This window comes from Hypomesus transpacificus, chromosome 11 (assembly GCF_021917145.1).
Source record: "Hypomesus transpacificus isolate Combined female chromosome 11, fHypTra1, whole genome shotgun sequence".
In the NCBI taxonomy this organism is placed as follows: Eukaryota; Metazoa; Chordata; class Actinopteri; order Osmeriformes; family Osmeridae; genus Hypomesus; species Hypomesus transpacificus.
The window spans coordinates 5,175,884-5,198,149 of record NC_061070.1 but is presented as its reverse complement, the minus strand read 5'-3'; the positions used below and the strand labels follow the sequence as shown (position 1 = coordinate 5,198,149).

General features: G+C 40.2%; 2 protein-coding genes across 2 annotated transcripts in view; one reads left to right on the top strand and one right to left on the bottom strand.

The window, feature by feature from the left end:
- Positions 1–1,824: 1,824 nt before the first annotated feature.
- On the top strand, positions 1,825–8,735 carry LOC124473708. The gene is made up of 5 exons (XM_047029342.1): positions 1,825–2,305; positions 2,400–2,561; positions 3,272–3,364; positions 3,470–3,555; positions 8,732–8,735. Exons 1-5 carry the CDS (start codon positions 1,937–1,939, stop codon positions 8,733–8,735), a joined length of 714 nt encoding a protein of 237 aa, XP_046885298.1. The 5' UTR covers positions 1,825–1,936.
- eloal (elongin A, like) overlaps positions 8,277–22,266 on the bottom strand; it is a 45,451-nt gene continuing 31,461 nt past the window's right edge. Inside the window, exon 12 of the mRNA XM_047029631.1 lies at positions 8,277–8,794. Within this exon, the coding sequence (XP_046885587.1) occupies positions 8,736–8,794 (59 nt within the window). The 3' untranslated portion in view covers positions 8,277–8,735. The remainder of the gene's footprint in view (positions 8,795–22,266) is intronic.

Sequence of the window (22,266 nt, the reverse complement as noted above, 5' to 3'; positions counted from 1 at the left end):
TAGCCAGGCTAGTTTTGCCCGATCACACTTGGACAGGCTATTTAAGGGTATCGGGGTCAAGTGACTTTTGTGCATAAACAAGTGAACGTAAATGTATTTGTCCAAAGGCCAAGAGCCTCAAAAAGTTAATATCAAGCCCTGCAATCCAGTGGCCAGAGATATATGATGACCTGAACGACACTCCAAGAGTAATAGAACGGGGAGAAGTTCGTCTTTTGCAACCCACATGCGCAGTTGAGCCTGCTTGACAGTTGTGTGACGTAGGGTGATAATTGGTCTATAGGCTGTTGCTTTTTTTTTAAAGGTGTGGGGGAGTGGGGGTGCGTGAATCCGTTCGGGATGTAGTAGGGGGTGCGTGGACTAAAAGGTTTGAGAACCGCTGTTTTACACGATCTGTTTGAAGGGGTAATACCTAGGGAATTGGCTCTGTGTCTGCAGAAATTGATTGGTGCCAAGTAGGCCTACTTTACCTTTGAGCAGCTCAATAACATTATCCAATCATTTCAATACCCATATTCAGATAAAGTGAATCGCCCTCAAAGAATTCCAAAGACCTTTTACTTAAAAAAAACAGTTGGAGGAAATGCACATGAAAATTGGGCCTTAATTAGACTGCTCCCTCTCATGGTAGGTGGTATGGTGCCTGAGGATGAAAAAGCATGGCAACTTTTAATGGACTTAAAAGACATTGTGGAATTAGTGGTTAGTTCAAAGCTATCAGAAGAATCTCTCTGTTACCTAGAGAGTACATTTTCTGATCATCGCCAGTTGTTCACTGATGTTTTTCCCAATGAGAGGTTTCTACCTAAACATCATTTCCTTGAGCATTACCCAAACTTGATCCGTTGTTTTGGACCTTTGGCTGATCTGTGGACAATGCGGTATGAGGCGAAGCACAGCTTCTTCAAGAGGGTGGTGCACGACACCTGCAATTTCAAAAATACTCTCAAAACATTGGCAAGTAGGCATCAATCAATGATTGCTTTAGCTTTGGACTCTCAACATTTCTTCAAAGCACCATTGCATGTTGAAAAATTGAAAGTGGTCAAAATGTCGGCTGTTGAACCGCGGCTGCGGACGGCTGTTGAGAACAAATATTCAAATCTGAGTTCCTTGTCCCTGGCATCCAGTGCAACATTGCTTGGGACTTTGTATAGGAAAGGAATGATTCTACCAGTTGGACTTAGTGATGGCTTTCCAGAGTTTGGTCAAATTCACAGTATTCTGGTTATTGGTACAGAGGTCTCATTCATAGTGGAACAACTGTCTTCATGGTACTCTGAACATTTTAGAGCATATGAAATAGTTGGAAGTACTTCCTGCAATGTAGCCATTATCAACCCACAAGATCTCATTGATTTCTACCCTCTGGCTTCATACAATGTAGGTGGAAAGATTATGGTGTCTGCAAAGAGATTTTTACTTTGCTAATATTGCATTTCTTCTCAATTTTATTTCCCAGGAAACAATGTTACTTCGGGTTATTCTCTCACCTGACAACATCAGGAAGCTATCAATACCCACACCATCATCAATTGAGGAACTCTCTGCAGTTCTCTGTGAAAAACTGCAGATAGTGGAACATTTTGTCATCCAATATGAAGACCCTGACTTCAACAATGAACTTTGTACTTTACATGACATAACCGAGCTTCCAAACAACAAGGCTACTTTGAGGATCCACTGGGAAGTATTCTTAAGCCCGGTGGTGGACGATGCTCACCTTTCAGATTTCACTGTGGATACAGAAAGCATGACATCCACTCAGTCGTCAGCTTCTTCACCCCATTCAGTTTTTCCTCTTTCTCAGTCTAGATTAGAGCAGTGGCCAAGCACGTTTCCAGTGCCTTCCTTTTCATATGACGTAGAGTTGAGGCCTAAAAAAGCTAATGAGGATCTTAAAGAAAATGGAACAGGCCTGATTGTTCCAAGAGACATGAAAATGAATATCCTGGACCTGAAGTTTAAAATGGCTAATTATCGTCAGAAACTCTGCAATGCAGGATGCAATGAGATGGTTGTGAATACCCACTCAAGACAAGGTTCATCTCAGGGATCTCTCAAGCGACCCAGAAGATCTGAACTCAACTTTCTTCCCGACCATCCTGTTGGTTTGGATGAACAAGAATTGGAGAAGGAAAGGTCATCGATGGAGGAAGAAGTGAAAAAAAGAAATTTGAGCTTGACTGTTTTGAATACAAAGATGGAGACAACATTTTCCTTGAGGAGAAAGGAAATTGTGCAGGATCAGCCGCTAGTGTCAACAATCAAGCAAAGATGGCCTGGACAGTTTTTTGAGGAGGAGGTAAGTCATTATTTTCTCTGTCACCATTGGAATTGAATGTCTTAATCATTTGCTTTTACTTGTTTGCTTATTCTGAATCTCTCATTACCCACAGGTTTGTGCTGAATTCTACCGCATCAACCGTATAGACCTGAAGTCAACATTCCTGACATCGTTGGACAATCACACCCAGGGGTTTCTGAAGATGTACAGAGCCAAAGCAAGACAGGGAAGGTGCAACGACTTGGATGAACTTCTTGAGAAACTGGATGCCCAGGTATTAAGCTGTTGTGCATACATTTTCTCCTATCGTAAAGCTCTGCTTGACCAGCACCTACATACACTATTGTGCAAAATTGACTAATTTCACCAATGGTTCATCTTGACCAGCCTCATTACTGGAGTAGCAGCGTTAAGCGTGAGTACGCGATATGAGCGGCACTACTTTTCTCAATGATTTCTGGCAAATTTGACCATGAGGGACAAAACTACGGTGCCGTCATTTGCTGTAACCCAAGCAAAAATTTTGATTTTGCCACACCCTTTTAGTGTGCAAAATCTAAATTTCCGCTCGAGTTACAGCAAATGCCGCCCATTTCGCGTACTCAACCTTAAGGCTGCTACTGGAGTACATGAAAGTCACCTGATATGCTTTTGGTCGGTATGGTATATAGTCAATATTGGTCAAAAAACAGCCAACAGGACTGTTAGAAAACCACTCTCAGTATCTAACTTAAGTAGACTCTGGGAAAGTTATTACAACAGTCTTAAGGGATCTGGATACTTACTGCATTCTTAGCACTTGTTAGCTGTTTTTCCCTTGCAGATTGAAATCTTAATGCATTTCAGGTAACTATTTCATAAAGTTGGTTGTAATGAAGCCCAATGGTGAAAGGTGTAGGTGATCCTACGGATCATCATATGCGTTACCTCTTTGTGAATAAGGTGACTTAATAATGTCTTATTGTTGACCTGTCTTTTTGACAGACCACAGATCTAACCACTTTTAGAAGGTCTGCTGTTCTCCGTGGTCTTTCCCTGTGCTTGAGAGAGCCAGCATCAATTTCAAAGACAATTAAGGTAATTCATTTGAGTAACTTTATGGTATTACTGTTTGAGATGCAGTAATGATTGCATAAGACATTATGCTTTCAGTCTGACACTGTCATTTATTGTGTTTCACAGGATACTGAGGCACTGAGACCACACACAAAGGCCATGAAAATGGGGATCCTGGAAGTGACAGACAGGATCGTTTTAGATGTTTCCCTGCTCCAACACACCTGATTCAAATGAATGGTCGTTAACAGGCTTCTGCTTAGCTAGATACAGACCCATTAATTTGAATCAGGTGTGTTGGAGCAGGGAAACATCTAAAACGTGCAGGACAGGGGGTCCCTGAGGACCAGGATTGAAGACCTCTGCTGGTTTAATGGTTCGTTACATGTTAGTTCCAGTCATTGAGTTATCAAAGGTTTCATGCAAATGTTTGTTAAATTCAACAACAAAAAGTCAGAACATTTCTTGTAACCGTAAAAGTAATTTTGATTGTGTTTATGTTGAAAACGATGTGGGAAGCAGTTTATTTACGAGTAATTTGAAATGTTTTCAACGATATCTGAGTTTATGCTGATATTTGATTTAAATGAAAATAAATAAAATGTACTAGATCAGAGCATATAGTGTGTAATGATGTAACTGTAAAAGTAATTTTGATTGTGTTTTTGTTGAAAACAATGTGGGGAGCAGTTTATTTCCGAGTAATTTGAAATTTGTTCAACGATACCTGAGTTTATGCTGATATTTGATTTGTAAATGAAAATCAATAACATTTACTTGATCAGAGCATAGTGTGTAATTTATTTCAAATAGTGAAAAATATCCTTTTTGGCCAACATTAAATATTTAATTAATGCAACATTTTATTTAAATTTGAGTCTGCTAGTTGGCCCAACAAGCAATGTTTAGTCAACAGAGAATATTCAATTGACACAACATTCTATTTTAAGTTCAGTCTACATGCAGGGGTAGTCAGCACAACTAAAAAAAGTTTGTTTCCGCAACTTAAATTGGGCCAACTTTAAATTTTAGGTGCAACCGGTCACTAGAAATGTTTGAGTTGGGGAGGCTTTTTTTTTTTTTTTTTTTTTACAGTGTGGGCGGGGAGAATTTGGGCTGGCAGCCAGGCTAGTTTTCTCCATCAATCTCGTAAATATCAAGTAGCGATAATAAGGAAATCAAGGCCAGACCTTCAAAACTACGTGGTAAGCCCGCCCTGGCAATTTCATTGGTCCGTCCAGATTCTGGTTTTCTGTAGTTGTCCCCAATACGAGACCCTCCAGACCCAACTTCCCGAACACATTTTTTAGTGGGCGGGGAGAAGTTGGGCTGACAGCCAGCTATCTCACGTCCATAAAGAAAGAAAAAAGTTAGTATTTCACCTGCACACGGTGGGATACATTCAGAAACCGGGCCAAACAGTGGCTTGGCTTGCAGGGTGAGATACAGAAAATACCGGAAACTTACATTGTCTGGAAGTTGACAATGTTCTCGAAGATACTGGGTTTTACTCCACTTGCTACAGGCGTTTCATTGACATTTATGGCAAAGGCAAAATAAAGGCATTTTCTGTTGCTTGTGAGAAATATGAATACCTGACTGTATTTACAAATATGGGTAGCAGTCTTAACCTGGACCAGTCTAACTTTGTTATTTTCAAGTATTTTACTGTCAGATGCACAGAACAACACAAGGTCAGACTGGGCACTGAAATTCAACGTAAGCACCTGGCATAACATAACATATAAGTACACAGAACATCAATTACATCTATGCTAAGCTTAAATAAGTAAACCTCCTAAATATACAGATAAATATAAAAATACAATATACTAAACCCTAAATACACTTAATAACCTATTGCTAACCCTATAAACCTATTCTAAACTAAGTGAAGTACAATAGTGCAATATTACTGATTGTCAGTTTCAACTACTGGTTGCACTGTGTCTAAGTAGCTAGTAAGAAGTGAATCAATGACCATGTCAATGTCCATTCAGGAGCCTGATGGCAAAGTACAGTGAAATACATTAGTGCAATGTTACTAATAGTGCAACCAGTAGCTGAAGTGACAGTGTGTAAAGGGACTTGTATGAAGTGAATCAATGTCCACATCAATGTCCAATCAGAAGCTGGATGGCCCTTGGATAGAAACTGTTGTCCAGTCTGCGTATGCACGACCGAATGCTGCCGTAACGCCTGCCAGAAGGCAACTGGGTAAAGCGACTGAAGGATGGGTGGGAACAGTCTCTTAGAATCCTGCCAGCTTTCCTGAGGCATCATGTGTGGAAGGTGTCCTGTAGGGCTGAGAGCTTCCTGCCGATGATGAACTCAGCAGAACGGACCACACTACATAGGGCCTTGCGGTCCCTGTCTGTGCAGCTCCCATACCACACTGTAATACAACCGGTCAGAATGCTCTCTATAGTGTATCTGTGAAAGTTAGTGAGGATGACTGAGTCCATGCCGAACTTCTTCAGTCTCCTCAGGAAGAGGCGTTTACAGGCCGCTTTGACCACCTTGTAAACAGACCAGGTGAGATCATTGCTGATGTTCATCCCCGAGGAACTTGAAGCAGCTGACCTTCTCCACTTCGGATCCGTTTATGTGTAGGGGTGCATGCTCCAGTATGACAATAATGTTGAATGTAACTGGCACCAGCTTGCCCCCCCCCTCCCCTCCCAGTTGAAATGGTTTAGAATATCCACTGGGCAAACATGCATTTGAATTGGAGAAATAGTACTTTCTTTTTCTGATTAGAATCCTGATTGGATAAGCAAATTACCTTTGAGGGGCAGGCATTCCAATGCTAAATGTTAAAAAATAAGGTGTTGTGAACTCCACATACAGACACAAACACACCGACCCATTCTGTACATAACAATTCTCTTTCCTTTATGCACTTATTGGGGGTATTTGCTTTCCGCTACAGCCATCCACAATGACCTGGGTGTGGGTTTATATTGTCGGCAGCTCCACACATGAAAGGTTCCTGTTCTAACCTTACAACAGGCCTGGGCACCACTCCACCAACACTCAGGCAACATCCCCCACAACACTGTGTCGCAACAGTTTTATTTGTGTGTGTGGGAAACAAGGCTTCTCAGAAAATGCTTCAGTTGCAATGAAAGGACACTGCCATACATGAGACCAGAGAACCAATCTTTCAAAACAGCTTACTAAAAAACATTATTTTCCATGTATTCGTGTTGAGGTTGTATTAAATGAGAACTTTGTTAGAACATAAAAAATTTCCCTTACAATTCAAGTTCACACAGACACACAGATTCCTACTGGTGTCAAAGGTGTAGGCAGAAAGAGATAAAAGAGCATGAGAAACCCTTATGATCATCCGTTTATGATCTATTTGTTCTGCTGATGCCATTAGTTCAACTAAACACAAAAAGCACCAACAATGTTTGACTATCTGCCCCCTACTGGAATTTAAATTAGCTTTGCTATACCAATGATGCATGTTATTGTGTACCATAAACACAGTTGCAATCAGAAATATTCAACTCCCCAAAGACCTATTTATAAATGTGGGAATTTGGATAAGACTACAGTGTTTTGGGAGACAGTTCTATGGACTGATGAAACCATACTGGAACTGTTTTAACATATGGACCAGCGGTGCACACCCACTAATACGAGTACATCCCCCAAATGAAAACACTCCCCCCAAAAACAAGTCCCCCCAAATAGGATGACTTGCTCACCTCCCCCCGAATACAAAGACATGCTCCCCCAAATAGGAAATCAAATTACATTAACTAAAAACGGAAAGGGTAGGTACAACCCTTTCGTCGCTGATTGGATGCACAGTAACTAATAGGAAATAAGAAATTGATCGACAGAAGTACTTAATGCGATAATGACAGTTACATGCTGAACAGTTGTTTGGCTATTGAAGCATGTGGCAAGTATTTATGCAAAAGTATAAATTGCGTTTTTTAACGTAGAAATCTGCCTGCCTGCCGTTCCTTTCGCTCCTTACTCTTGGACTTGTCTGCACAACCTAATCTGAACTGCAATGTTTGGATCACAGCTGTCTCCAAAACTCAATAGTGACTGTATACTTAACCATGTGTTGACTCTGCAAGGTTACATAGCTACAATAAACCTGTAAATCAGTTCAACCTTTAAATGAAACATTAACACTACTAGGTTTTTCTCTTTCCGTATATCCTGTACTACACAATAAATGTATGATAATCACCTGCTTGCTGTATAAGAGAGATGCATTGCCTTTTCTCACATAATCCCATTAAACAACAGTTAAATATATAATTACTGCTTGAAGTGATGACTGTATAGAACAGTTGGCAACAGAAACCTGTATACTATGAGTGGTGGTTTCTCTGTGTAAGCCCTGTTTCACAATGACAAACGGAAGGGCAAACAGACAGAAAACAGTCATTACTGCTCAGTGTAAAAAAAGGAGATTAATGACACCAGGAGAGCCAAAGTGAGTGAGCTTGTTTGAGTGTGGGTGTGAGTGGCAGATTTAAATCCTTTCTTATTCAATGGTCTGAATTCGAGCAGAAAATATTTTTGCTTCTCATGCAACCTCTTAGTGACCTCTTGTGTTTCACGGGAGAAGTGGTTTACATGTCTAAAAGGACATAATGGTATGTAATACCAAGTGCCTTGTGGCTATGATACATCTTTAAAAACATTCCCCTGACATTTTTTCATAATCTTTTTCCAAGACAGTGTTTTAATAAGCATTGGAAACACAAATTCTGCCCATTAGTGGATATAATTGAGAGAAAAACTTTGGTCGATCAACACGTACCCAGGCTAACTCCAATAACTTCCTCAAAGTATTTAAAGGTTTCTTCCATGTTTCAAATCTCAGAAAATACACACAATCCTTTTTTTCAACGTGCCACTGCATTTAATGTCCAGTTTGAGTGCTTGGGATGACACTGTAGAGTTCCATAGATTTTACAGAACAGGGACCATGGCTCCCTTGCCCAATAGTGTTGTATCAATTTGTGTGTGTGGAATGACAGAGGAGCTTCTTACATTTTACAGGAAAGAGGAACTACAGCCGTATTGGCCAATAGTGTTACTAGCACTCAAATAATGTAGACAATTAAACATGCTTAAGACCTTTTTGACACCTTTGGGCCTGGGTGGCTGAAGGCACAATTGTTTTCATGACCACCAGGAGAAGCTTAAACCTAGACAACAGTAGACAAAATTATGAGTCTACAAATGCCAACTGGAATCAATGTGCCACCTAAATAAAAGTAAAAACCAAAATTGATCATTTTATCATGTTTAATAGTGTAGTTCACTGGGTGCTCACAAGAAATAACAAGAAAATCTATCAAGAAAGTACCCTTTGACATAACCGTTTCCTGGTCCATCCTGCCTCAGGTAATCATCTTCGTCCCAGCTTCTTAAAGGCTTTCAAGGATTTTGCCATCATAGGAGCAACTCCTCAAAATGGAAAGAATAAAACAAAGTTAGTAACTTCACTGTTCATGATTGAGATACAAGACGGATTTAGGAAGGCTGATTTTAAAAGTTTGCCTCCCCATCCTTCCTTGATATCCACATCATACTATCCCAAATTTGTATTATTGATATCTATGATATCTGTTATAGATTATATTGTTATTGCCTCTCAGAAAAGATGAAAGTGTTCTACTACTGCTACGACTACTCCTACATTCCCTAAAATACCTACTAATGACTAGCATTCCTGTGTTGAACTGTCATGCAGTTTAAAATGTCACTCCACCCCACTCAATCAGCATAGATAGTCAAATGGATTTTATATCCTTTCAACAAAAGGGCACCCCACATATTCTATGGTAAACTGAATATCCACAACAGCCTAACACTCCCTTCGTCAAGCACTGATAGTTTGAACGATTGGAAACCTTGAACAGTTGATGGCTAATTGTAAATCTGTAGTATATTAAGGACGCATACAAAATACTGTACTGACAGATTCTGGGCTATGACAGCTGCATTCACAACATGGCAGAGGAGTAAAGAGGAGAGCTCTTTGGGTAATCTAGCCTAGCATAAAATATCAGTGTTCTAGAATCAATCAATCAGACAGTGTGTTGCATTATCAACTAGAAAGTACCATTTCTATTTAAATTATTAAGATTGCATAGATTTAAAAAGTACTATAACATATGTTTGTGGATTCTTGTTTAAAGGGTAAGGCCAGGTAAATACTAGGTGTTGAAAATACTGGGTGTTGATATCGCAGAAAACTGTTAGCTGGGAGATACCACCCATTCCGAGACTCATCTCGCTGCAGTCTTGGAGACTAAGACAATTCTAGACATTGCATGCGCATTTTAGACAAAGCAGTCTAAGATGACATGAAGTTTAAAGATCCTGTAAAGCAAATTCCATGATTTGCTTTTCACTACATTATATACGTGTGAAATGAGTTCCTGAAAGCATGTGCAAAGCACAAAAACGTTGTCACACTGAAATGTGGAGTTAGACCGTTGAACAGTTTCTCTTCCGTTTTCAGCCCAGGTTTTGTATAGGCGGAGCCAAAACCCGACCGATCTACGTCACAGCGACCTACCTACGTCAGATCACAGACTGTTGCATTCTGTTACTCAACTGGTACGATGCAAAGACTAAGTAATTAATACATAAAACACTCAGAGACTGCAGGTAGGTCTGTTCTGTACGGTGGCCCTGAAGTGCAAAACACAACGGCGAATAGGAAAACACAACGGCAAATAGGAAAACACAACGGCAAATAGAAAAACAACGGCGAATAGGAAAACAACGGCAAATAGGAAAACACAACGGCAAATAGAAAAACAATGGCGAATAGGAAAACACAACGGCAAATAGAAAAACACAATGGCAAATAGGAAAACACAACAACATTAACTTCTGACGGAAAAGGTAGGGCCTCTAGCAGAAGACGGACCCTCCTGATTGGACAAACGGAGTGTCTGTCTTTTAACAGGAAGGAGAATGCCTATTTTGAAAACATAAATCCCTCGAAGATACTTTTGCTATTTTTAAGAATGATTTTGATGCAAGGCTTAGGCTACATACGACGTGATAGTTGATATGTTGTCAACCAATCACAACATCAGGATGAGTATAAGCACTTGAAGTCACGTTTGTCAAATTTGTTCTCGTTATTGGTGTTCGTTGTCATACAAAGTTAGTCTTCTCTTATTAGCGTAGTTAGTGATTAGATCTAGCAACAATGAATTGCAGATTAAGGGTTCCTATCATCCAGCTAGCTCTCAACGCTCGGCATAAATTTAAGGTCCACTCACTAAAAACAATGACCCTCTCCCGGACATATTGTATAATACATTTTTTTAGTGAATGCAATTGGTTGCCTTGTATATTCTGTTCTATTTACCAAACTCCTTTCTTGTCTTAAATTGAGCAGTTGCTGGTGTGATTACTATCTAGATTAGATTCAACTTGCATCAAGTAGGCTACTATAAATATAAATGTTCAAGTTCAAGTCTTATATTGTCAGGTGCACAGAACAACACAGGGTCCGACTGGGCACGGAAATTCTTAGGACAAGAAGCAAAGCAACCTGGCATAACATATAAGTACACAGAACATAACACGTTGTTAACGTGGTAAATTGTAAGTGGGCTGATGAATAAAAAAAACGTGTTTAACAAGTCCCATTTACTTCAACAGTCGAAAGCTCAATCATTAGGCTACAGTACGCAGCTAGCATAGCCATTTCTAGCTCTGCTTCACAATATAGCTGCCTATTGTTATAGGTTAATCATGTAATACATGAATGTTAATAAAGTATGAGACATATACATGATGCAACACACCAGTAACCAATTGATATAATGTGTTAGTATACCAAAATGTCAGTAAATCGAGATGGTGCTGCTGTCTGTCCCGTCGAAAACCATTCAAACAGGTGCTGTTAGTGTTTTTCACCGCTCCTTCCTGTTAAAAGACAGACAGTCCGTTTGTCCAATCAGAAGGGTCCGTCTTCTGCTAGAGGCCCTACCTTTTCCGACAGAAGTTGATGTTGTTGTGTTTTCCTATTTGCCGTTGTGTTTTGCACTCCAGGGCCACCGTAGTTCTGATATCTGCAATTGATTTAACTAGTGTTGCTGTTGTTGCTAAATTTAATACATTTGAGGGGGCGGAGATTCAGCTGCTTCAGGCGACATGTCCCCCAGTCTCACGCAGAGAAGACTTCTGATTTTCTCACAATTTCAAAGCCTAATTTAACATACTTGTCTGTGTTTTTTTTCCATTCGAATTTGGATGTGTAGTTAACAACACATTCTTCTGTGGTGTGATGAACTTAAAACTAATTTTCAATTGCACTTTACAGGATCTTTAAGCTATGGATTATAACAACAAACATCATTATCATGGACATGCCTACTTTGAGATCATGTTGGCTCTTACGTAGCTATCATGTTTCTTATAGCACGTGATTTAATATTATTGGGGACCGTCCATTTGTGTTGGGTAGATCAACTTGTTTGGGTGAATCCATAACAATCCAAATCTGAATATGATAATGTATACAAGCTTTTTTTTTCTCAGTAGGTAACAAGTAGCTTACAAAAAATAGTTGTTAATAATGTCACTGTAAATTAGTATTTCAACCTTAATTCAAATAAGATAAGTTGAGTGGGGAATTAGTTGAGTGGGGAATAGTTTATTTTCTCTGAATGATCGTTATCTGGTTTCCCCTCAAACAATCTAATTTTAAACGTCTTAAGTCATAAAAAATATGTTGTTTAAACGCAAACGCTAATTTCCATGTTTTGGCACATATGGCGTTCCATACGTGCGCAGCCTGTGACATAGATGAGTTGGGCGACTGTGCCTTCTGCTGAAAAGTTGAGAATATTTGAACTCATATGCAAGTCTAATAAGCGCCAGATAAACGCGAAGCGCTCAAGCGTTAGGCGCGCTGTACAATAGGAAACAATGGGTTTGCTAGCGCCCCGTTTCAAAAAACGTGTGTCATCGGTCCAGTTTACCTTTCACTCCACTTCACCACATCAGATTAAATAGCACCACTAAACTGTGTCAAGGCATTGGCTGTTTATCAATCCAAAGAACGCTAAGAACGTACTTGCGTTCTTGAGAAGAACGAGAACGGTCTTGGAAAATTGTGAGGACGTAGAATGATTTGAGATGCGGGTTAGTGATGTGTCGTTCGTGAACGATTCGCTAATTTTGAACGAATCATTTGTATGACTCGGGAGTAAGAAGTAGTCTAGTGATTCGTTCATTTTCTCGTGGCCGAGGGGAAAAAAATTTAAGTATAAAAACCTGTAATTATCACTTGTGAACAATTCTCATTCACGTCTTACTATATTAAAGCTAGCAGTCATGCGAATGAGGTAAACAAATCCTTTCCGTTTCCTCTTCTGAGCCTACGCAGGTCATATGAAAAATGATACAAAGACTCGTACCCAAAGACCAAGTCGGGAAATTAACGAATCATTTCTGTTTTCTCTAGCTACCGTTACTGAGCCTTTTCATGTGACCTGCCTATACATGAAAAATTATCCAAAGACTCGTACACGAACACACGGTCGGCAGATGAATGAATCATTGATCCGAAGACTCTGTTGGCAGAAGAACGAAACATTGATCCAAAGACGCGGTCGGGAGGTGAATGAGTTGTTCCTTCTTTTGGTACCAGTCTTTGGATAATTTTTCACGTAACCTGCATAGGCTCAGTACTGGCAGCCAGAGGAAACAGAAATTATTTGTTCATTTTCCGACTGGGTTTTCGGGTACAAGTCTTTGGATAATTTTTCACGTGACCTGCATAGGCTCAGAAGAGGAAACAAAGGATTTGTTTACCTCATTCACTTTCGCGTGACTAGGTTTAGTAAGATGTGAATGGTATTCGTTCACAAGTAGGCCTAATAATTACAGGTTTTGTTATTTTAACTTTTTTGTACTTTACTTACAGTTCAAAGCAGTGTAATTGTTTGCCGTGATAATTAAATGCTAGTGTGACCATTTCAAATCCTGGTGCGGACATACCCATTAGGCAAAGTAGGCAAACGCCTGGGTCCCCAGCTGCCAGGGGTGCCCTTGAAAGACTACATACAATTACTAAATGATCAATAATAACTAAAATAATAATACAAATCGATTACAAGTCATAACCTTCCCCAAAAGTATCAACAAAGATACCAACAGAGCGTTTATTCTATCTGTGTCAAGGCAGGCTTCCCCTCCCACACGATACTACTGTGGACTATTCCATCGATTGCAGCTACTGCGCAGCAAAGCACAGCATCAGTTGGTTAATATGAGACAGTTGAAGAGTGAAGTGAATGCAAACATTTTTTTATTTTTTATGAAACGCAACTCCCCGAGCGGAGCACAAAAGAGAAAGACAAAAGAGGAGAATAAACAAGTAGTTGCCAAACTGAAACTACAGAAGGAAATGTCATTTTTCTCCACTGGTATCCAATGATGCCACGTTGCCTAAGGAAAGCCAGCAGGATTCTAAGAGACTGTTCCCACCCATCCTTCAGTCTCTTTACCCCGTTGCCTTCTGGCAGGCGTTACCGCAGCATCCGGTCGCGCACACGTATACAGTGCCCTCCAAAAGTATTGGAACAGTGAGGCGAATTCCTTTATTTTTGCTGTAGACTGAAAACATTTGGGCTTGACATCAAATAATGAACGTGAGACCAGAGATCAACGTTTCAGCTTTTATTTCCAGGTATTTACATCAGGATCTGATGCACAACTAAGAAAATATCACATTTTGTTTGAATCCACCCATTTGTCATGTGATCAAAAGTATTGGAACAGATATACTTAAAACATATTTAAGTGAATAAGACTTAATATTTAGTTGCAAATCCTTTGCTTTCAATAACTGCAGCAAGTCTGTGACCCATTGACGTCACCAAACTTTTGCATTCTTCCTTTTTGATGCTTTCCCAGGCTTTCACTGCAGCCTCTTTCAGTTGTTGTTTGTTTTGTGGGGTTCCTCCCTTCAGTCTCCTCTTAAGCAGGTAAAATGCATGCTCTATAGGGTTTAAGTCTGGAGATTGACTTGGCCAGTCTAATACCTTCCATTTCTTGCCCCTGATGAACTCCTTTGTTGTTTTGGCAGTGTGTTTTGGGTCGTTATCTTGCTGCATGATGAAGGCTCTGCCAATCAGTTTGGTTGCATCTTTCCTTAAATTGGCAGACAAAATGTTTCTGTAGACTTCCGAGTTCATTTTGCTGCTGCCATCATGTGTTACATCCTCAATGAAGATTAATGAGCCCGTCCCAGAAGAAGCCATGCAAGCCCAAGCCATGACATTACCTCCACCGTGTTTCACAGATGAGCTTGTGTGTTTGGGATCATGAGCAGTTCCTTTCTTTCTCCAAACTTTAGCCTTTCCATCACTTTGGTAAAAGTTAATCTTTGTCTCATCAGTCCATAAAACTTTGTCCCAGAATTTTTGAGGTTCATCTCTGTACTTTTTGGCAAATTCCAGCCTGGCCTTCCTATTCTTCTTGCTAATGAGTGGTTTGCATCTTCTGGTGTAGCCCTTGTACTTTTGTTCATGAAGTCTTCTGCGAACAGTAGATAGTGATACCTTCACTCCTGCCATCTGGAGGTTGTTGCTGATCTCACTAACAGTTGTTTTAGGGTCTTTCTTTACAGCTCTCACAATGTTTCTGTCATCAACTGCTGATGTTTTCCTTGGTCTACCTGTTCGACGTCTGTTACTTAGTACACCAGTAGTTTTCTTCTTCAGGACATTCCAAATGGTTGTACTGGCTATGGCCAATGTTTCTGCAATGGCTCTGATTGATTTTCCATCTTCTCTAAGACTCACAATTGCTTGTTTTTCACCCAAAGACAGCGCTCTGGTTTTCATGTTGTTTTCACCTCTGAATACAGTCTGCATAGACAAAACCTATCTTACCCAATCTGAACCTGAGTGTAGACATTCAGTGGTATTTATTGATTGAATAATGTATGTAATAGGACACACCTGGGCAACAAAACACACCTGTCAGTCACATGTTCCAATACTTTTGCTCACGTGACAAATGGGTGGGTTCGAACAAAAAGGTGATATTTTCTAATTTTTGCATCAGATCCTGATGTAAATACCTGGAAATAAAAGCTGAAACGTTGATCTCTGGTTTCACATTCATCGTTTGATGTCAAGCCCAAATGTTTTCAGTCTACAGCAAAAATAAAGGAATTGGCCTCACTGTTCCAATACTTTTGGAGGGCACTGTATATGGACATATGGACATATGGAGATATGGACATTTTACTGCACACCAGTCACTTATACACTGTCACTTCAGCTACTGGTTGCTCTTTCAGTAACATTGCACTACTGTGCCTCACTGTACCTCGCCACCAGGCTCCTGTTTGGTCATTGACATTGTCACTGATCTGCAAATTTGCACTATTGCACTGTACAATTGCATTAGGTTAGAATAGGTTATAGGGTTGAAACAGGTTTTTTGTGCATTAGGGTTAGTATAGCGTACTATTTATTGTTATCTGTAATTTAAGAAGTTTTAGTGTTAGATAAGTTCACTTATCTAAGCTCAGCATAAATGTAAATTTGTTCTGTGTACTTATATGTTATGTTATGCCAGGTGCTTCTGTTGTCTTGTCTTAAGAATTTCAGTGCCCAGTCTAACCTTGTGTTGTTCTGTGCATCTGACAAATAAAAAAGACTTGAACATGATGCGGCAGCTATAGCACAAGTGCTGCTCAGTGAAGTTTGGCTAGCAACAGACTGGCTAACTTGCGTGTAGCATAATTTACCAGGGTCACTGTGTGTAGGATTCTTACTAAAAGAATGTGTACGCCCAAAAGCCTAAAATGGCGTACGCACACAAAAATTCTGATTTATAAAACCGTGCGTACGCACACCTGTACGCAATGTTCCCATTATAAATCACAGATTACCCACAAGTGTGCGTACGTGAAACAGCATGTTACCCCTCCCTGAACACGCCCATTTTTAACCATAAATGGTCAATGCAAAGCACCTCATGAATGCTAATCTAGTATCTCATGACCCTGGCATGCGACTGTTCTTCACGGTGAATCATGGCGACCAAAAAAACAAAAAAGTGAAAGTTCTCAGACACTGTTAGCCTATTGGTGGAGGCCTGAAAACCACATTATTTGGTGGCCGGTGGATCACCAATAAAAAAAAAAACTGTGCGAGTGGCGTCAACTGTGCCATTGACATATGAGGATATTTGCACAGTATTAAAGAAATATATTTAGTTATACACTGTTCTGCAGTTATCTAAAGGTAGGATATGTGATGTTATCCTGTATTCCATGCAGTCGGGGAATCTACCCCTCCTGCACTTCCGTAGTGGACGATCTGATGGTGAGGAAGCGCTGAATTTTGATACAAAATTTGAGTTGGATTGTACAAGGTTTTTATGGAACAATTATCACTCAGTACAAGCGGAAATAACACTGCTGGATGTAATCTTCATGATAATCATGAAATTGAATGAAAAAAATGTGTATGAGGAAAACAAAATATATAAATATAACAAGTAATGTTCTTCCCACATTCAATTTCTGCAGTCTGACTACAGTACGGTCATCTGCGTCGCCAATTCCAACTGTTTCCAAAATGTGCGTTGGCCTACGGGAGGGTCAGAGTTTGAGTAGAGGACCACACGTTCTCCCGTCAAGTTTGTTTCTTATAAATCACAACCTTTGCGTAGAAAGTGGCGTACGCACATTTTCAGCCCCGTTTAGTGCGTACGCAAGCTTTATAAATGAGACCCCAGGGCTCTAGACTGAGACCAAATTTGGCATTGTTACTGACAATGATCGCTTCCAGCAAACCTTTTTTGAATTAGCAAGTTCCCCCTAAATAAATATCAAGCTTATTTATGTTTTGGGGGGCATATTTTCAGTTAAGAGATGGTACTGTTTGAATTGCAATTCCATCTGAAATACTGCCGTTGACAATGTTGTTACAATATAGCTTGTTTCAAAGGGGGTTCTTAATGAATTAATGCAATACGGGTTAGCTACATGCTTGAAAATATCACTAGAAGGGAAAAACAAGGTGACAGTCATAGAGGTTAGGACCGTTTAACTGAAGACTGAGGCTGCTATGGTCTATCAATATTCCCTCTTGCAGGGGAAATGAAAAGACAACCGTTTAATTCTACACTTCACTTTTTGTATTTTGAATTAATTTTAATTGTAAATGAGCAGCAACAAATGTAGGCTATGCTTTTAAATATATGCAATCTTCATAAATAGTAAGTACGCAGTTTTATATAAAATATACAGAAATATCAGTTGTAAAAATTAAAGTTAATAAACGGACCCATCTGCAACCAACGTTTGTAAGCAATCCCTACTATTTAAATTTTTTTGTATGTGTAACGGGTATGCAACGGGCGTGGTCTTGCAAGCTACGTCAGAGGTATCTGGCCAATGTTCGCTCCCATCGGGGAGTCGAACCTGCCACCTCTCGACTTCGAAGCGCAACCACTACCAACTACGCCAAAGAAAAGCTAGCTAATCATTAATGCGGGTGGCCCTTTACATACCTGAAGAGTGAGTTTCATCGATTCACACCGATTACATATGCATTGAAAAGAGTGAGAATAGGAGTTAAGGGGGCCCCATGCCTGTCTTCGCCTGGGGCCCCCAAATCACTAAATCCGCCACTGTTCAAATCATATAAACTGACATGATGCCTTATTTTTATACAGGATTAAAAAACAAAAACTATCGGCTGGTGTACATGCACTAACATATACATGAGAATATGATAAATGTTTGCAGTGGACGTATTTAGGCCAGGGAATTGGCTATAAAATGTCGCACATTTTATCTATTCTAAATGTGCCTTGATTTCTTTTTGTCCCATTATTTTTTTTTTTTTTCTTATCAATATGGAAAAGTGGATCGGATTGCTTAGTCTTAGTGAAAACGTTTTTTTTTTAAAGGGGCGATTGAGTGCAAACCGATTTGACCTTGTCATAGTTGAATAACGACAGTTCGGTGGGTAAAATGAACATACAATGAACCTCAAAGTCCATTGATACTGCTTTCCTTTGCAAATCTCAAAATGAAATAATTTGGCTGTAAAACGCTATCTTTTCAACAAAGCCACCGGACTGACGTCAGTCCAGGGACCGCCTTTTTTGGCTCTGGTCTGTATCTTTATCACGCCCCAAAATGTACATCCAGACCAGCCCGATTTAGCATCTATCTCCAAAACTAGTTTAGCTGCGCGCTTCTCTGTGTAGACTACTTCTAAGGAATTACAAAGACGAACGTTTTGAATTATAACAAGGATATTGAAAATGGACCACGGTCGTAAATGCTGTGTTCCAGGCTGTACAGGGAAGGCCAACACTCATAGTCTTCCCAAGGAGCCAAACATTCGACAGGCATGGCTGCTGTTTGTCTATGAGAAGATCCCGGCAAAGTTCAACACTCAATTACTCATTTGCTCTGAACATTTCATCCAAGACAGTTTTGACAACCTTGGACAATTTCAAGCAGGATTTGCTAAGAAGCTGAACCTGAAAAGAGGTGCTGTTCCGACCAAATTCTCATTGCAACCACAAGCTGTAGGTACAGTATGATTTTGTCGCTATACGGTTGTTAGCAATGCTAACGTCTCCTGTATCTAGCATAGGTAGAATGCTAAATACTTTCTAAACACATCAAATGACTCTAGCTAAACTAGCTGTAGTCGGCATTAGAAGGGAAGCTTCCGAAAAAAATAGCCAGCAAACGAATAGCAGTCTGGCCTATTGCTAACGCCTGTCTAGATTATCTATTTGAAATAACTGGAGAAAGGCAGGTGCTAGATACAGGATACTTTAGCATTGCTAATAACTGTTACCGACAAAATCATACAACAGTTTGCAGTTGTGATGAACGTAAGGTCGGAACGCACCTCTTTTCAGCAACAGCTAAATAGCAAATCCTGCTTTACATTGTCCCAGGTTTTCAAAACCGTCCTTGGTGAAATGGTTCACGAAAATGTGTCGAGGGTCAAACTGCACAGGGATTTTCTACGCTATACTATAGACAAACATCAGCCATGCCCGTCTAGTGTAATGGAAATGTTGGTCATATGCATAGATGTATGTGTATGAAATCTATAATCTTCTATGTTCATTGGTAAGAGACAGGAAGGGAAGATAATTAAGTTGAGTTCAAAGGAATGTGAGGTGCTGATGGCTCTGTGGGCAGCTTGCCCTGGGGGATGGGTGAAGCATCTTATATGGCCTTCTGTCCTCTGGTTACTGTAAGGGGTCAATGAGATAGTTGCTCTGAACTTTGGCTAGAAGGACTGTGTCCTGTTTCATTGTTTGTGTTGATTAAAAGTATTGTTTGAAGATGGTCACAAAAAGGACAGTTGACCATTTGACTGGTCAACCCCTGTGGCTTTATTATCTACTGCTCTGGAGAGAGCTGTGACATCAAAGAACTTTGGGACACACCGGAGATGTATTGTTTCAAACTGTCACTAAGTTGAGTTAGCCAATCACAGAGTTTGCTACATTGATTGATTGACCTTATAGAATGCCATTTGATCTTAAGTTTATATAAGGCAGTGCATGTGTGATGGTTGGCATCACTCCTGCGAACGACCTGTGTGGATGGCACCTCCTTCGCTGAGACTGATCAACAAAGCTTTGTTTATGTAATTGTATAGTCTAAATAAATTGTATTAAAACCATATCCCTTGACTATACAGATCTACATAGTGCCACTCGAATTCTTCCTTAGCACTAGTCAATGTTAGCTAGACTCCAGCTCATCTGCTTTTTATTAACGCTGATTTGCAAGGAATGCAAGAACAGGTAAGTAGCGAAAACACCTAGACTGTAGGCATGTAAACTAGTTTAGCTTGCTAACGCAAGAGCACAGGTAGAATGTGTGATGATTTAGCCTAGTTTATTGGCAATGGGGCTAACGTTATTTCATGTTCCTGACTGTGTTTCATTCAAATAAATAACCTGTATTATGTTAATCTACAATTCACGATGCATGTTTGTCCAGATCTTTGTCAGGTAATTTTTCTGCTAGATATCTAGAGCTAGCTAACTGAAGCTGAGTTGAATCACGATATAGTTTGGTTGCTAAGCTGTAGCCTGAAGGCCGCATCTGAATTAAAATGTAACGAGAAATGGGCAGTGTAGTTGCTGAAAATGTGCTTATTTTATTGATGAAACAGTTCATTTGTAAATTTGCTCCGACTTTTCGATAACCTAGCTAGCATCGCAGTGCAGAGCCATCTACTGTTCTGGTGGTGATTTGCTTTCAACACGCAGAGCAGCCGTCGGAGTAGTATAAATTCAACCAATCCGTCCGACTCCGAGTGTGCTCCTGTCCTTTAACGGAGACGCAGAAGTATAAATCGGCCTTAATAGTGCGTGTCCACTGCAGCAACGCGATGCGAGCGACAACATGTTTTCCATTAATTTTCTATGGAGCCAGGCGAATCGCTTGCGTGGTGCATTGTGGGTAGCGACGCGACCGAGTTGAGATTTTCTCAACTTTATCCAAATGAGGAGCGATTCTCGCTAGCGATGGCCAATCGGAGTGTTTTCTTGTTTCTCGTAACGTAGCAACCATGGTAAACATTTCTAGCTTTCAAGGTGGAGGAGAAACTAATCATTTTTGTGGCTGCTTACCCAGTCCTGTACGATACATAGCTGTATTCGTACAGAGATGTTAATGCAAAAACAAAAAAAATGATAAAAGCGTCTGCTAAATGCATAAATGCAGTCGGAACATCGATTAAAATACAACTTGTATACAAAATACAAAACTGTTGAATAGACGTACACATTGACATGTGTAAAAAAAGTTATATATTCCTCAGTCTCTGCTAATCTGTCAATACAATAAGGGAGTTCCAGCCGGGCTAGCTAGCTAGTTACCACAGAACGAAGTTACGTAATGTAACTAAACTGAATTTGAAAGTACAAGCACCAACAACTTCGGCAACCTTGTGCCATGCATCGTTTTTTTTTGTATTAACATCTCTGTACGAATACAGCTGTATCGTAGTACATGTATCGTAGAGGACTGGGTAAGCAGCCACACAAACGATTAGTTTCTCCTCCACCTTGAAACGTAGAAAGCTAGAAATGTTTACCATGGTTGCTACGTTACGAGAAACAAGAAAATACTCCGATTGGCCATCGCTAGCGAAAATCGCTCCTCATTTGCATAAAGTTGAGAACATTTCAACTTGTCGCTTCCATAGAGTTATATCAGAGCCTGTTTAAGGAGAGCGTTGCCACTCCCTATAGACCAATTATTTGCACGCGCAATGTGGTTGCAGAAAACCGGGAAAGGATAGCATTTTAAATGGCAAAAGGACCACACGGATAATACAAATAGTTAGATTTAAAAAGACCAAAAAGGGCAAGGAGGACAGCCTTTAAGAGAGAAAGCGATTACCCATTGATCTGTCGCATCAGAATTTTGATTTGGGTCACGAAAGTTTTGAAATTTGAATGAGAATGTCGCCCGGCACAGACCGCACAGTCGAGCGGCAACCATGTCTTCACGTCATTTCACAAAGTTCATAATTTTACAGTTTTACAGTCAATTCTACATCTAAAAAGTCGAGCAGGGCAGCTTTCAAGAGATATGGAAATTCTGGCTTTTAGCCAGCTGGTCCGATGATTTTTCTGATTCGTTTAAACTGGCAATCTGAGTGAGACTGCGTCCCCATTAAACTGTTTTGACGTCAGCCTCAGTCTGAATCGCTCACTGGCAGTGTGCACAATGTTGTATTTCAGTCCATTCTACACCAGAAACGTCAGGGAGGACTGCCTAATGTAGATACGAGCCTGATGAAGATAGCCAGCATCTCAGATTTCTTTAACCGAGCTTGTTTCATTCGTCATTTGCCTGAGAAAGCGACCTCCGTTAGCCAGGC

What these genes read in the sequence shown, in the direction of transcription:
- LOC124473708 (XM_047029342.1), top strand. Translation starts at nt 1,937, where the DNA reads ATGAAAATGAATATCCTGGACCTGAAGTTTAAAATGGCTAATTATCGT. An exon ending in TTGAGAAACTGGATGCCCAG is followed by an intron (nt 2,562 to 3,271) that starts GTATTAAGCTGT and finishes TCTTTTTGACAG; the next exon opens with ACCACAGATCTAACCACTTT. An exon ending in CAATTTCAAAGACAATTAAG is followed by an intron (nt 3,365 to 3,469) that starts GTAATTCATTTG and finishes TGTGTTTCACAG; the next exon opens with GATACTGAGGCACTGAGACC.